General features: G+C 41.0%; 1 protein-coding gene across 3 annotated transcripts in view; it reads right to left on the bottom strand.

Annotated features, from left to right (window-relative positions):
• Positions 1-17,693, bottom strand: part of NAV2 (neuron navigator 2) — a gene marked incomplete at its 5' end in the record, with an annotated part of 428,748 nt that overhangs the window by 74,738 nt on the left and 336,317 nt on the right. For all 3 annotated transcript variants that reach the window (XM_082000504.1, XM_082000503.1, XM_082000502.1), the window contains one exon: positions 14,469-14,591. In XM_082000504.1, coding sequence (XP_081856630.1) covers positions 14,469-14,591 — 123 coding nt within the window. The remainder of the gene's footprint in view (positions 1-14,468; positions 14,592-17,693) is intronic.

Below are 17,693 nucleotides of genomic sequence, written 5' to 3' on the forward strand. Positions count from 1 at the left end.
AGTTATTTATTTGCACTCAAAAAACTTTGCAATTTGCGTTAATATGATGCATCATTTTACAAAAGAAAACGCTAAGGACAAAACCCTAAGATGTGCATTACTGGCTATGTGCACAGGGTAATTAACATGCGTAAGATCTGCATGCAAATCACGTTATTGAACTATTAGCATAACAAGTACTTATTATTTATTGAGATGCAACTCAAGCAGGCATCCTGCTGGGGTCTAACATCCTTCCTTTAAACAGTACCATCTTTCCTTTTTTCGCTTACACATTCTTCTCTCCTCTTGATGATTAACAGCACAGAAAACAGGGAGACTCCCTCCTGTGCCTTTGTTTAAAGGGGGAAATCTTCTGCGTTTAATTGCCCTCAAGCATCTGATCCAGTTCAAAGCTCAGCGGAGCCCCTCCTATGGTGCTACGTTCCCCTCCCACCTCCAGCATCACTGAACTGCAGGCTGCTTAAATGATCCCTTAATATATGCAACTTCACCTACACTATCTCTCTCTAATTCTTAACTGATAACAAGTTAAAAGCACTTAGGCTTCTTTTTCACTCCCCTCCCTCCCCTTTTTTTAAAAGGGACGAAATGGGAAAGTGGGAGAAAACAAAAGCTCTACTGTGCAAAGTAATAAACCTTTTAAATGTGGTGCCACCCTTCTATCGTACTTGGGGTAAATTCAGCCTTTTAATCATTCCGGCTGTGAAACGTAACAGCAAAGCACCATTTTGCTTTTTTCCGTAGGTCTGAGCAAAGCGTTTTTGCTGGATCGGTTCCGTCAGCCCTGTCTGGGGAGGGGGCTGCACCGATGCCGGCGCTGCCGCCTCCCGCCGCTCCCCACCCCGCAGAAGTCCCCAGGTCCCAGGGTCTCCGCAGGACTCTTGAACCTTTCCTAGCAGTTCCGTAAGAGCGAAAACTTGCATAAATGTTCCTTGCCCAGTAATTCCTTCCCCAGCCCCAGCCCTGCTGGGTTTTTTCTGCCGCGTGTTTGTTCTCTCTGAGGTTACACCCTCTGCTTCAGAGATGGCTGTGTTACAGTAATGAAATAATTAGCAGGGGGGATGATTTCAATTATTTATCATTTTGCCAAAATTGAGCTGTTTGGCCTGAAGTTTTCCAAGCTGCATGCCAACCTAAGGATGGACTTTGGTCTCAGTTAAAACCAGCACAACAATTTCTGAGTATCGTTAGAAAATATACTTGATTTTACTATTAAGTTGTATCGATCTTTGCTGAGAAACCTTGTCTTGCAATAAAAATTCTTTTATTTGGTTCTGGAGGGCCCTGGAGAACAGGGACAGTAAGTCAAGAAGGGAAGCCGAGACCATATTTGGAGAATAAGTAGAAAAAAGAGAAGGGAAAACAAATTTAGATGGAAACTCTGAAGTCGAACTCTGGGACCTGCTGCACAAAAGCAACAGAACTGGGACAAGAAGCCTGGTGTGAGCCTGAAGAAGGATAAAACAGGTGTGGGACAAATTGGAGGGGGAAATATCAGAACTGACATTGTCTGTAAATACATATTTTGACATATTCTCTCATGAGGGGATTTTTTTTTTCTTTTTGCGACTCCTATTTGACTGCGGGAGACAGATCTGCCGCGATGACGGCTGTTATGTGGGGAACCGCTGCCTGCTCGTCGCAGCAGATGGACTATGCACAACCTCAATTTTCTGCTAATGCAGTTTTTCCATACGCAGTACATACGTAGGCCCGAATAGTTCCCTACCGCTCATTCTTTCTTTGAGATCCGGAGAACCTTGCAGGCCAAACACAGCACCTTTATACCACAGCGGTGATGCAAAAGCTGCTTAGAAGCAGTAACTGGAATCCAGTCAGAAATTTATTTTGTTAAAAAGAGGTTTTAAGGTACTCTCTCCCTCCTCTACTTTGTCAAGCTTCAGATACTACAACTCTCAAACTACCAGTTCTGTTACTGCTACAGCATTGTCTTAGAGATAGTTTGGAATTTTTTGGTTAAATATCATTAAATATCCTGGCGGTTTATAAAAAAATGTAACTCTTCACAACACTAAGACGACTCCCTTGGACCCTTTGTTGTTTTTCATAGTTAAATCATCCAGGGGAGATGCGGGAGTTCAAGGACTTCAACCTTAATTCTTTCCATCTCACTTCTGTGACCTGATAGCTCCACAACAGCCAAGAGTCCAATTAACAGCTTTCAGCATCTTGTGTTGATATTATTTCCAGCAAATAATCTGGCAGGAGAGACAGAGAGAAATATTCTTAATGAAACAACCCAAAAAGAGGAGGCCAAGATGGAGATCCCTGCTCTGGTGAGGCACTCAACTCGAGTTTTTACATTAGAACCTTAATCACGGCATCACTACTCCGTAAGGGGAAAACAAGAACAAAAACCCAAACCCTTACTTTCTGTTTTATCCTACTGCAATAATGAAACGAAGATAATTTTAAACCAGCCTCTCATCTCTGTGCAATGGTGTCTCACTTTGCTATCAGAGGCGTAAGATAAAGTAGTACCGATAAAGACCGCTCTATTTCAGTGGATTCCTCCAGAATCAAGAAGTGGTCATTGGATATGTTTTGCTTAGAAACGTTAATGAAATGAACTGCACAAGGGATGATGGGATCAAAGGATAAAAATCACTACATGCATCCCCCCCCGCCCAAACCCATAGATTACTAGTTTGATTAGCGCAAGCATTCATTTTTTGCATCATAACTGGCACACCTAACAAACTACAGGGAAAGTCCTTGCCTTCAGTATTAATAATGAGATAAACATTTATCTGGAAAACCCCTCTTTGGTTATTCACCCCTCTTTCCCTCTAATGTGTGATTGTGCTTTGGTTCACACAGATTTTTAAAGACACAAAAGACAGGCTTCCAAGAGACTAGTTTGCAAGTTAGTTAAGTGCCAGAGAGGTTCTCCTTATGACTACTCTATGTTTCCCCTGTCTCACTTGAATCCATACTACTTAAGTTACAGCTACAATTCATTACTATTCCTGAAAATGTCCAAAGACAGTTTTGTTCGCCTCCCACAATCTCACCCAGCCTTGCTTAGCCAAGTCGTAAGTTACCTTTGGCACTCTTTTTTTTTTTCCTAAAATAATCCCTTGTTCTTAAATGATTCGATAACATACACATTGCCATAATAAACTTAACTGCGCTGCCATGTATTGCAAGCTCCCTCATTCCAACGGTGTTAAAATCCAAAAGCGAATCAGAGACTGATGCCATGAAAGAAGAAGAAATGTATCCAAAGTGGGGAGCGACTTTAAGATTCAAACACATTTCATGGCCTAAGGTGGGTTTCTGTAATTTGTTGAGGGCAAAGGTAGACGTGATGGAAGCCCACCATTGAAAGCGCAATGAATTGTTTGGAAAGAGACAAATGGCTCCAAGAGAAAACAATTTGGTAGCATAGAGGGGATGATGTAGCAAAGGTAAAATAACTGGGTCAAGTAGGACTGGAATTGTGGTGGTGGAGAGAGGGGAAAACATATGCTAAGACTCACAAGAAAGAAAGATTATTTTATCAGTCACACGTTTAACTCATTACAGCTAATGTAAGGTCAGCCCATAAAACATGGTGAGAGAGAGAAGCAGAAATGTCACTAAAATTGAGACTCAGTCAGAAGCTATTGCAGAAAGGGACCCGAACTCTAAGCCACAGAGCAGAAGGCACCTCTGATTCTACCCTCTGGATGCTGGCATTGGAGGTCAAACCACCGGCATGCTTTGACCAAAAGGAATGACAAGCAACTTCAGGTTGCCATATGGCGTATTTGATTTTAATCTATATTAACAAAACAATGGCTTAGTTGTTATTGTTAGCAGCCAACAAAGATTAGAGCACAGAACTCATATCCTGACTTCAGTTGGAAATCAGTCTTCTGATTTCAGAAAACGTGTCTTTCTTTTGCATGCACACTTATGATATCAGGTATGTATAAATGCAGATTTCTTGCCACTGCTTGACCCATCTGATGAGTCCTCTGGTTCAGGAACGCTCGCAAAGCACAGATGGATAAATTCTTTCTCTAGGCATTCTCTAGGCATAGAGAGAGAATACACACAGTACCAAAACATGATTAAGTGGAATATAAGGCTTTCCTGGATGAACCCAACCTCTGTGAACTTCAGTTGGCACAGGATACTCGTATTTCTTTCCCATAGGCTCATGTTGCTGATTCTTCCTTCTCCTTTTCCCTCTTTTCTTTTTCCAGAGAGATACACAGTTGTCTACAAATACATCTCTAGCTATTTCCTGATAATATTCCGTTCATCCCTTGCGCATTCGAAACGGTTCCAGTTTTGCAAATGCAACATTATGTTTCAGTCACCTCTGAAAATGAAAGTTAAACCTTTGCATAAAAATGCAAATGAAACATGAAACTATGCATGTGCATATCAGATAGTATCAAATAACATCAATAGTTTCAGAGACGTGTTTGAGGCATTAAGTCATATTACGAAGAGTATTTCTAGCTGCAAGTTTCAGAACAAGAATAAATCAGTCTTGACAATGAATATGAAAGAGCGAATAAAACCTTTTTGAACACTCAAGGTGGTTTGCTCATTTCCCCCAAACCAAAACGAATGACTTAGTTGATATATATGAAAATTAACTTAAACTAACAACATAATCAGAGGGGAAGATAAACTTTAAAGTTAAAATTAGATTAAAAAGATAAAAACATTACTTGGGGCTGATGAGAGCACATGGTAACTCCACGGTAGCTGCTGAGCTGAGCCTTTGTCAGTTGAGAAATAACAACAACAAGAAACCTGTATAGTTAAAAAGAGCTGACCTCGGCCCTTGGACTTCGCTCAGGCACTAATCAGACTTCCAATGTTTAGTGCTGATCCTCTGGCTACTTATTGACCATATATACCTGGACACACATAAACATAGCCTCTAGCAATATGGTAGTTACTCAGGCTCCCTGTGCTAACTCTGCACAGAGGTTTCGCAGTGTTCCAATGCCACTTACGTCAAATTAATTACTCTCAAATTGCAGCAGCGTTAATAAAATTAGATGTTTTATTTTTAGTGAGAATATAAAGAACTTTTACTAATAAAAACAAATTACACACATTCTCAGAATACTGCTGTAACAGCACAATGTAGCTCCAAGTGTTTCCACTGTAGAGTATGCAATTATTCATCCTGGCCAAATGTATATTTAACTGTATATGCTTAAACAACATAAGATTGTCATGTGAAAGCCTTAGTGTCTGTTTATATAATAGCAGAGCGTTTTTAAGTCCCATGGAGCAGCATTAACACCGGGCTGTTTAAGCCTCAGGATGTTGAGGCTCCACTCAGAAAGATCAGGAGCAAAGTGACTACTTGTTCTGTGGAGTCTCAGCCTCACTGTGAATGCTATTAGCTGTCATAAAAAGGTCACAAAGTCACCTTATCATACTGCTGGAAAATCCCTATCCCACGAGGAAGCTGAGGAATGGAGAAGAGCCGAATAGGACTTACGGATGAGAAGGGTACGGACCCCCAATGTGGAACAGCTTGTTGGCCACCAAGGAACGGCCCGATACAAACACAGTAGCTCGAAGAATCCCGGGGCAGCAAAAATAAGATATGCACTTTCGTCCCTGCCATTCCACTCCCTCAGCACCCCTACTGCAAAATGCAGCACAGCTGCTCTCCAGAGCTGGGAGGTCCTTCCAGTGCAGACAGATGTTCATTCTACGTGGTCCATACGCCCCGATTTCTGCATTTCTGCCTGTGTAGAAGTACATGGGAAATGAGAGATTCCCTTTATGGATGTTGTAGCTGGTAGATAAGGTCTGTGAGAGGAGGGAAGAGAGTGCACCTCCTTCTGAAGTGCCATGGAAACAGGGAGTGAACCTTCATTTTACCTGAACTTATCTTCTGCCTCGATGAGTGCTAGGTCAGGGACACTTGTTTCTTTTGACATCAGTCAGCCCAGAAGTTTCCCACTTTATCACACGCTTAACACAGGAGTTACCATTCAGGACAGTTGAAGGAGATGACCGCTTATGAACTACATAGCATTTTAAAAAATATGAGCTCAGAGTTGTGGATACCTTACAGCTTTCTCCTGCTATGCTGCAGATGTGGCGGTGTGTGGGATATACAGGGCTACTAGCACCATCCAACTTTAAACATTTTAGTTAGCTGTCCAAATTAGGAGTCTCATTTCCCCATACAGGCAATGGCTCAAAGCATCTAGATATCCTGAATTCCTTGGAGGGTTCTCACTGACGATATAGAGGGTGTCCCCTCACCTCATCGGCAGTACCATGTTTGAAAGCTCTTCACTAGAGGGGAAGAGACTGGGAATAAATGACTGAATATCCACTAAACATAATTAATAAAGCAAAGGAAAAGAAACAAAAAACTCCAGCAAAGCCCAGAAAAGCATGCAGGAAGACACATGCATCTTGCATTTGGACTCAGAATTTTAGTATCATTTTCAAATCAATACAATTACAGGAAACATTCAGCCACCAAGCAGAAAGCTTAGATCCTGGCTATTAACATTCATACTTCTATTAACATGTAAGCTAATCCTAACAGAGTATTATTATAATCACAAGAGAATACACAGATGTAGAACAGAAGCAAAACAACCTAATGAAAATTTCTAATGACATGTACAATTATGGACAACTCCAAGGCCCCAACAAACTAAGAAGGGCAAACAAAGACCAAAGGGAGAATCTCTAGTTTTTCTGGTAATGAGACATTTAGCAATACAAACCATATCCGAAAAAAATCATCCGTCTTGAAATTTGCTTTACAGCCACAATGAGCTTCCACGCTCATCAAACAGCCCCAAACCGGGATTCTTCTTTCGGAGCCTGACAGCTGCCTGCTATTAGTTTTATCTATTCAATCTCCAAATCCCAAACTCAGAGGTTACTGGCGTAGGTCAGTTGCAAGACTATGTTGACTCTCTTGCCATTCGACATGGAAAACCAAATAACAAAGTCTGCACTGTGTCAGCAAGCATTTCACATTCTTCGGTTTGTCATGCAAAGCACAAAGGCCCTGATACAGTTCAAAATGGTCTTTGTATCTACAATCTTGTTTACCCTTAGAATACAAGCTTAATTTCCCACATGCCTAAAGCATTTTAAAAGCCACTTCATACAACAGAAGAGACAGTGCTAATCTCTGGCAATGGAACCAGAAATACTGAGGGTTTCAGAACAGCCTCCAAATCAGCCTTTTGATCAACTTTATACTTATACACATAAAGTGGGTGTGTACGAAAGGAAATGTCACTTCAGGAAAAGCTAGTTCCAGTGGTGTAGGATCATGATCTTGCCATCCCTAGGTGCAAATTATTCCGCTCCTTAAATTAGGCATTTTTTCCTATTTCCACAGAATAAGTATCCACTGTTCTGGAACAGGTAAGACTGCACACGCCGCAGTGCCATCTTCTAGGGGAAGTGACAAACTGTCCACAGTGGAATATATGGGCAAAAAGAAAGTCCTAACTTGGCCATGATGAGTTGCTCCCTTGAGGGCACCTGCCACCTTCCATTAGTTTTGTCGTGAACTTAGCTCCTGGCTTAAGCATTTTAATTAGATGCTAGAGCAGAGGTAGAAATGCCCCCTAAAATACAAAGGAAGGCAGAAGCCGAATCACAGCAACAACAGCAAGGGGCATGACACAAAGTTTCAACAAGAAATGCAGTTCCTAAAGCCTAGATCCAGCCCATCTCTTCAGTGTTTACCTCTAAGCAAAAAAGCAATTCTGAAGAACGGGTTTAATACTATAGTGACAGTCAAGCATGTAAAGATTGCCCAGTCTACTAATTTTGGAGGGAACAGCTTGCAATTGCAGGGTGTTTGGTTGGGTGGGTGGGTGGTTTTTAGTGTTGAGTGGTAGAACGGTACCTCCTCATCGGAAGACAGTTCTTGAAAAAGGTGAAGAACTGCTCTCAACTGTCTTGTCAGCCTGTGGAGCTACTAAAACAGGTATTAGTTAAAAGAGAAGAATAGGCTAATTCTTGTCTTCTTGGATGCACATAGGTCCTAACTGCAGTAAAATCTGCTTTTTTTTGTGGCCATGGGTACATGGAAAAGGGACTCTCCCATGGGAAAACAAGTAGAATTTTTACAAAAAGTCAGTTAACTAACAGGCACAAAACTGCTTCAAGTACCACCCCCCCCTCCCCCCCCAATCATACAGCCACTATTGCTACACGACGTGATAATCTAGAGCCTGGATAAGTTCTTAAACAAATACAATCTCTGCTGAAAAATTACCTACTTCCTTAAGTCATCCCCTCCTCAAAGCTCTTTCTAGCCTTCAAACAGCTCCCAGCCTCGCTAAGTTATCACTGGATGCAAACTCCTTGCAGACCATCATGCAATGAGTAAAATTAGACCAAGCCTGAGAAACAAAACTTTCCAGCGTATCTCCATTCCATTATACTTCTCTAAACAGAATTGACACTATCGCCAAATCCTACTTAAGTACTTCCCAGAATCTAGTATACTTCATGCAGCATACCATAAGTATGCCCAAAAGCATATGTGTGGAAAAAAGAAAAAAAAAAACACCAAGTATTACTGTGCCCACGGAAGGAATTCACATGCCAGCCACAAAGTTGAGAAGAACCTGGTTACCCAAGGAAGGCAATTCTCACACAGCCAGTTCACCTCTGACCTCTTCCTTCCCATCTTCAAGGGAGTTCTATAAAGCATCTTCAAAGAATAAAACAGATAATTAAAATAATAACTCTGGTGGATATTAAAACCCATAGAGTCAATACAGAGACAGCCTTTACAGCCTGTAATAATTTGCTCCCTCTCCCCAGTGAACCCTTCCATGTTACACAGGTGATAAATCATCCATCTCTCTCTCTTTCCTGCAGCACACAAATATCGTATCATGCCTTTCCTTGCTAAATCTTCCCCTGCTTCATAGGCATTGTCTGTCTTTATGAGTTAGTCTAAACTACTAATACATCCTGGTAAATTTAGAGCAACTGTTCTTCAGCTTCTATTTAGCAATCTGCTTTAGACCTGAAGAAAAGCTTAGATGACCAGAAGTTTGTCATCTTTAGCCCACTGAAGTGGACCTGCCAAAAGACATTGCTTCCCTTAACTAACCTTGCCTTGTTTGAAAGCATGTCTTTTTTCTTCCTTTTGGTACTACTGATTTCAGCCCTCGGGTATAGCTACTACACCTTTGCTTTCAACTACTATTTGTTGCTTAACTTTGCAATTACTTTATGTAACCTAAAACCATTTTGGATTACAGCTTGTAAAAAGATTCCTTGGAAAATAAAAGTATATGGTATTGTGATTCTAATCAGCAGATCCCAAGGCCACAGACTTGAAAAGAATCTTTGCAATGTGCATTTCCCTGTTTCTGCGAGTCAGTTTTCGAGATAAATGTGGGATCTTTCAAAGACAGAGAGATAGGTATCTATAGGTACCAAGGTACAACTTGCATTATTTAGAAGCAGTAGTATTTTTTCTAACTTAGTGATAAAATCCAAACAGATGGTCAAGCAGAGTCGAAGATCTTAGACATGAAAAATTTCACCAACCCTGTGACTTTGCTGTTAGGCAACTATATACATGAACTTATTTACAAACTGCAGTGACTCACAGCACGGATACCATGAGCAATGAATGCTCAGGTGTTGGAACTTACTTCTTCATCTGTATTATCTTAAAACAATTCAGAGACTTTTAAATTATTTTCCAGAAAACTACGCTTCTTTAGTATATAGGATCCTTATATAGGGGTGATCCACTGTCTCAGCAAAGGAAAAACGGGAAAAGTAGAATTTGTAAATTATTTTAACCATAACAACTGAATGCAAGTACAATTGCCAGGGCTTTCTGGAAGCGAAGGAACTGTGAACTGACGGCATGGAATCTTCCTGGTAGAGCGGTAACAGCTTGGCAGCAACTTTCTAAGCTGAGATGTCCTGAGGTCTGTAGCTGACTTCAATGGATATGGTTACTCCTTCTCCTGACAGAAAGGACATCCTCCCTCCACAAACCCCCTCACACAAAATACCAGATGAATCTCCCTGCAAGTTCATTTACTGTGAAACTCCACAAACACTTATGTCAACACTCCTGAGGGAGCACTGCAGGAGCAGGAGATGCCGGGGGGGAAGGAGATGATGGGAATTCCACTGCCACTGTAATGCAGGAATATCTATGTCTATGTATTTTTACAACAGTTGGGTCCATCTGAAGTTTAAGATACAACCCAGTCATGTTTTAACATTTTAAGACAAAGACTATCCAGCCTACGTGTCCATAGGTGTCTATTCCAGCCACATTTTCTCTGGTTTTTTAATGCATCATGCTACCAATGCTAGAGTAGCAAAGCTACAGTAATGATAAGATGGGTAGTAATGGGGTAGTATTGCTAACGGATTTTCTCTGTGAATGGAAAACTTAACTCCTTGTCTGCAAAACCAGGAATTGCAGACACCTTCATTTAGTTTTAGCTGCACTGTCTCAGTTAAGAGGAAAAACTGAAAATACATGCTCAGGACCTAAAGCTGTCTTATCCCACTGTAAAACTAGATAAAGAATACCTTAAAAAAAAGTCCTTATTCTTTTTTCTTGTATTGTAACATTTTTCCATTGTCTACAATAAAGTAGCACCTAAAAAGCAGAAAATTTGATGCAGCTTCTTATGAGATATCCATCAACGCCACGTCTCTAATTCTGGTTTCAGTGGAATTTGGCTACTTCCAAAAGCAGTGACATCCTCTTCTCTCCCCGCTTTTCAGAACAGGCCAATATTGCCCCCAACTCGATGACTTGCTTCAACTTGCTTTTCAGCTCTTCTGAAGCGTGATCCAAGTTCCCATGGTTATGAAGGCCGTCCAACAATCTCCCTCCAGCACTGAACACTAACCCACCTTTTTAGTAATCTCATCACTGTAACAGGATTCAAGAAATTAAATTGCAGTTAGTGAATTTAAACATACCCCACTCTAAGGGTTTTACTCTGCGAACGAATGTGAAGCGTTGTCTACTACCTGAGCCAAGAGACATGTAAATAACCTTAATCTGTTTTTATAAAATGCAAAATAACAGCAAAATACTACTCTTCAGCTATTTTTGAAAGCCGTGACTTCTACTGTTTGTAGAAATATCTATAAACCAGTGCATCTGAAAGAATCTGTACGCAACAACATTCTCATTGATAGTGGTATATCTGTGCTCTGCATGGAGTGTCCTCTGGATTTCTGCTCAGTTTCTGCTTCACTTCCAGTTCCTCCTTCCTGTCCATCTCCTCTCCGGGTTCCACATTCTCCTCTGGCATTATCCAAAAAATCTTGCCAAAAGCGGGCCATGCTACAGAAATGCTACCGACTGCCAGAAGCCAGCTTCAGTCACAAGTCCTTCCGAGATTTAAACCGAGTATGATCTTATTTTAACTGCAGAGTGACAAGAGTGTGCCAAGACTGTCCTTGTAGTCATCATCGATCTGAACCGTGATACAGAAACACTTGTAAAGCAGCTCAATCCTACCCATGCTCAACACCTCAGCTCCGTTTTACGTACAGTCCACCAACACCGTAGCTGTTGGAAGTACCAAGAGAACGTAATCTGCTGTCTGGTGAGACCGGTCCTTACAGTGAAAGACTGGGAAGACCCTTTTAGGCCTTATACTTCTATGCAAAGACACGTATTTCACGCAATCCAATGAAACAATCCAATTCAGGCATGCTCGGAAGTAGTTATTTATGCACTTCATCACTAAGGATTTTTAAAGAAGTCATAGAGATATGTCCCTAATGACAGCATTAAAGTTACTCTTGACAAGCTCACATTCATTAATATAGCCTCCTAACCTATTCACAAGGATATGATAAATCAGCACAGGTCCGAATTATCTTATCTAAATAATAGGTTATACAAGTAAGCAATTACAGAAAGATTACTCAAATCTAAGTTTGCCTCCCTTTTATCCCTACGTAGTCATAAATGCAAGTGACATATACGAAAGTAAGGGCAGAATTAAGTCTCAGATCAAGCAGCTGCGCCTGACAATGTGAAATGAACTTAAAGAACCAGATGGTACATACCAAGTCCATATACATAGAAGAGACAAAACCATAGTTGGCTAATTTGCAACCTTCTAAAAAAAAAAAAAAAAATCACGAACTAAATAAAAAGGCATTTTTGATGCCTTTTTTCATTTAAAAATGCCTTTGTTCTATACAAACACAAATTGTCTTGAAGTGAATAAATAAGCTCAGCTGTGTTGTGCAGTGATTCCATTAACCTTGCACTCAAGCATTAAATTAAATTGCCTTGTTTGGATTTCCCTGCTGCAGGGGAAAACGTACCTTCTAAGGTCTGTGCTTTATGTTACCAGAGCCAACGAGTAAAACCTTCACAACTAAACTTCTACAATTAATAACACAAGAAACTGAACAAGTAAGCAAATTAAAAAAATTCCTCTGATAACTTTTTAATGATTAACCTTATACTCAAAGGTTCATAGCCCTTCGCACTCATTCTCCCACGTGTTCAATTAACATCTGCTTTGAACAAGTTAAATTTAATCTTCATACATTTTCTAGGTGTACCAGTAAAGCAGAACTCCTGCCTGCCTCCATTCACAGAATGGAGAAAGCGATTCATTACTGCGCCGTTTCATTCAACTCCTTTTCCTTATGCCAGTTTTCACCTTGGAAAACTGCTGCTCAAACCGAGATTAATTTTTTGTTTAAACTGCACATCATGATCAGCCAGCAACCAAAGAGGAGCTATGTTTAAATCACGGCCTTTTGTCAGAAAATTCTGATCTCCTGCATGAGGTGAGTAGGCTTGCATTATTAACAGAAAAGACTAAACCAAAACAACTCATAATAATGTCACCAACTCTGGGACCGAGGGTAGTTTTTCTGTGATCCCCTGCTGCAGCTGAATTGCCAGCCATACAGAGTCTTTATCGTGTGTAAAGTCTGTCTCCCCTCCACGTGAACAGAAAGAATGATTTTTCAAAGCTGAAACAATTGACATGAACTAGGGATTGCACTTCAGTGTGTCACAACCCCATTCTATGTGGAATATATTCAAACACGCAAATAATCTCTTGTGTCAAACGTACATAATTGGTCCTCGTGCGGTGTCTTCAGGGAAGGAGCTTAGCAAATAAAATACGAGAATAATCTACATGCCAAGAAAGTGTTGCAAGCACAGAAAATACTGGATGGGGGAAGGAATCGATGACAAGGAATGTATCACTAGCTCTCCAGAAGGCTGACTGTTACTTGAACAATAATATAATTTACGTTACACCAATACTGTACTGTAAACAGATAGCTTCTGTACTGTGCCAATGTTCAGAAGCCACAGCAACAGATGAGGGTGACACTTGATTAGCCTTCAGCTGCACCACCAGGTAGCAATGCCTTCACCCACGGTCAAGCAGGCGCGAGCGCTGCTGGCTGAGTATGGGTTTCAAGCTGCAAATTTCAGAAACAGATATGAGCTCCTGAAAAATCCAGGCTTATTTTACAACTGGCAAGCGTATGTTAACTTAGTAATTGAAACGGAGCTGAGAGGCTCTAAATGAGTTTTTAGTTCTTTTGCTGAGATTTACCATCCTGCTCTTTACCAACATCAAGGGAACACCAAGGCAAATTTAGTATGGCTGTCTCTGAAACCAAGGCTAGATTCTCCATCACTTGTATTTCTTTAGCAATCCATGCATCACTATCACAAAAGTATCAGTCATATCAAACTCAGTCAACTGCATTACGTCCCAGGAAAGACTTATCAATTACAAAACAGAGAAAAAACTTTTAGTTCAGAAACCGGTTCAAACCCGTAACTCAAAATCCATGTTTCATACTTAGGGGCCCCTCATAGAAGAAAAGGGATACGGTTCGCTCACTACATCGACAGTAACACTCATCAGGCTTTGCATTTGGAAGGGAAAGAAGCAGCTACAGGCTGGCGCTGTAAAAAGCAAAAGTATTTAACCCGTTTATCTCAACTAACAGAATACAGGTCTCATTACCGTCCATCTCCCTGGCTTCCCTTATGAAGGGAATGCTCCCATAAATTATGGACTTTTAGTCCCCTAATTCTTGATCTTTGGCCTTGACTGTTCACACTGAATCACTGGACTTGGAAGAATCAGTGGAAATGAGAGGAGAATAAGGTCTTTTTAATTTCAAACACTATTAAAATGGAAGCTTTACATTTTCTAGAGTTGCATCCCGTGCACAAAAGCCCAGCTGAGATTTCGGCATGGTAAGCAGAAGACACAGAAGTCAGCATTTATCCTGACACCTCTGTGAACGTATAACCTCATATACTCTGGTATCAGTATCAATCATGTATCAATCAATCAGTATCAATCCCTGTATGCAGTATCTGAATTCCCAAAGCCATTTAATCTTCGAGATCCAATGTGCATTAGTCACAGCTTGAACCAAATGTGCCATTATATGCGAGCATTTGCTGGACGAGACCTTACCTGTCAGCATCCCCGAGTCCCAGCGAAGTATTACGCTGCATCGTCTCCCGCACGGCAGCCATGCCATCAGGCAGCCGGTTTAGCCTTCGTGTATAGAGGCCCAGACCACCGTCGGTCATATACCTTCCATAGAGCAAAACAAAATGTCATGATTAGTAAAACGAGAAAACTTTTAGATATTATTGTAGCTCCTATCTTCTGCATGTTCTTAATGTATATCGCAATTCCCCCACTTTTAAGTTAAGAATGTGACTTGGAATATGAAGCAAGGAAAATTTTATTCTTGCTTAGATCAGAGGTATTTTTTGCCTCTCATTTTTCTCCATTACATCTTGCACTCTCTCTCATCAATAAAAACTGAATTTGAACATAACTGTGACAAAGGAAGAATACTTAACTTTCATTAAAGATGCCTAGATGTAAGCCATTTAGTACTTGGGAATGCTATCATCAGTTATCCCTTCTTGTCCAACAAAATGTACGGTTAATACCATCCTGAACTATTTTGTGTGGGCTAAATCGACACGATGGAAATCTCAACCCTTTTACAAGTTAACTGCAAAAATCACAGGGAATTCATCCTAGATTTTGTCAGTGGTCCACGAAAAATGATTATCCCCAAGGTCTGTTGTGAGAAATCAAAGTTGCAGCATGAATGAGAAGTTTTTATCAACCTTGTTTTGGCTCCTACATTGTACCCTGTCTGCAGCTGTGACCCAGAGACATCTGCATTTAAAGTTACTGTTCTTAGGCATTAAGAAGTGCCAGGTGTATATATGATACTTCACAAATTGCTAAGACAGCACATTTCTTACTTTCTAGTTTAGACACATGAAAAAGGAATCTTAAAGTGAACAGAGATGACAGACACTTGGTGGACGAGGAGATATTGTTGATCACCAACTCCTGACAATAACGCAGTCCGTGCCATCCATGCTGAAGTCCGTACCCATGCAGGCAGCAGCAGCCATTACGTCATGTAACTTCAGGATGTGGCAGTAACCGAGAAAACAATGTTTTAAAAACTATACCAACTACCTACCACTCTGGTTCAGTTTATGAATAAAATATTTTAGTATATTCATACTGAAATTAAGATTTTACTCCAGCCTTCTCTTCTCTAGTAGCTTCTCAGTGAGCTGCTCTACATCAGTACCTCAATAATGTTTTAAAATATTTTGTGACCTTTCATGACAGTAATAGGTAAACAAGTTCAAAGTATCAGAAGAGGAGGATTTTTCTCTTGGTTTAGCTTCCTTTCTAGCTGTATTTCTGACTACAGATATACACAAGCTATCTTTAGACCAGAAAGGCAAGCCGCATTCGCCTCTCCAGACGCTGGCAGGGCGTGAGCTCTGTGCTACCACCGCCCGTTCGCCAGCCCAGGCACACCTCCAGGAGCAGCACCAACAGTCGCCTAAACACACCCCAAAATTTTCACACGCCCGAGACTGAAACAGCGCTAACAGCTCTAGGCACAGGGCCGCCGTCTCCGGCACACCGTTGGGCACGTAAGACACCTCACCAAGCCAGGGGCTGACGGGATCGTATCTTCTTAATCCTTCCGGCGCTCTTAGCGGAATCGACAGCAGCCCACAGCGCGACGTCCGGAGACACGGGACAGCCTCCTCTTGCTCTGCAAGGCACAGAGCTTTTCCCTAGCAGCGAGACACCCTCAGCCACGGCAAGAAGGACAGATGCTCCTAGCTGCAGCCAGCAATGCCTCTGCCGGTGAGGCGTTACGGCAGCAGACGTACTTCACCCAAGTCAAATTCGATTATGACATTTACAAAAACGGGATGGTGAAGGGTCAATAAGCCTTGCGCAATCTGCTGGTTAGCGTCTCAGTGAGACGTACAAATCTGTACGGGGCCTTCCCTGGGAGTCAGCCTCTGGGGAGTCTAACAAAGGGGTTGCTAAGCCACTCAAGTCAGACACAAGAGCATCCTCCGTTCAGCAAGTCTGCAGGGACACCGTTCTCCAAACTCGTAAACAAAGACATTAAAAATCAAGAGGAGCAGTTGCACTGTAGTGCGTGTGGAATTCGCCTTAGGTCTTCCATTCTAACTTGTGTTTGACATAGTTTATAAATATTTTATTGTGGAAGAATATTTTCTTCCTTAAGCTACTAAAATAAAAAAGGAAAGAAAAGTAGACCTTGAGACCATATTGTTATACAAACACGCAAACAGCATTCTGCAAAAGCATCTAATGTACGTGCTCTAATTGGTTTATTGCAGATACCTGTCTGCACACGAAACATGTTTCTGTATGAACACCCAGCGTATGCGTACTGGAAAATGCAGCTTTTGGCTTTGCTGTCAGATTTCTGGCATGTAACTAGTCCTTTGATAAAAAAGATCAGCTACAGTTGAAATAGACCGTTCTCCATATTCACCGTGAAATGAAACGTATTACGCGTAAGAGTTAGCCATGCTGAAATCAATGGAAAGCCTCTACACAGAGAATAATTCTGGAATTGCATCAAACTGAAAACTAACGGTTGGATTTTCGTTGGCTTTAAGTACTCATAAATCTTACATAAGTCAATGGAAGCCTTTGGCATCTTTGACAACTAGATTGTGAGTTTTTCTAACCAAGACCCTGTAAAAAAGCAGACATAGACGGCGACTTTTACCCACTATACCAACAGGCCAAGTTTCTTACATGCCAGAACAACACAAGATAGATTGTTGTATTTTGAAACAGATTTGTGTAATCACAGAGTGAAAGCTTTATATCTTATTTTTATTACATGCAACGTGCAGGAATGTTTAATTCTAAAAAGGTGCCAAAAGCAACGATGCCCAAAGTCTTGCATGCAACAGTGAGGTGAAAGAAGAAGGAGAGGTATTAGCTTCTAAATTCTGTGGAGAAAAATGCATTTACAACAGATACTCTTTAAAATAAATTAAAAAAAAAAATTCTCTACTACCCATTGGTTAGTCCAGAGGAGATGAAAAGTTACTGGTGCCACAAACCTCCAGATGTTGATTTCTTTTCCTTCCCCTCCATCCCTTCAAACTTAAAAGTCTCTTGGCTCTCAGAACCTATCTTTGCCTTTATGAATACAACATTAATATTGCTGCAGATATTTGCTGTATGACAAAGGAGAATATCATGAAGGTACATTTTTCTAAAGACAATCCTGTCAGGTTTTAGTCACGAGGAATAAAACCAGGAAATATTATCCTGCATCCGTATAATTCTAACGGTATTCAAAGC

This window comes from Phaethon aethereus (assembly GCF_964289735.1).
Source record: "Phaethon aethereus genome assembly, chromosome: 5".
Lineage (NCBI taxonomy): Eukaryota > Metazoa > Chordata > Aves > Phaethontiformes > Phaethontidae > Phaethon > Phaethon aethereus.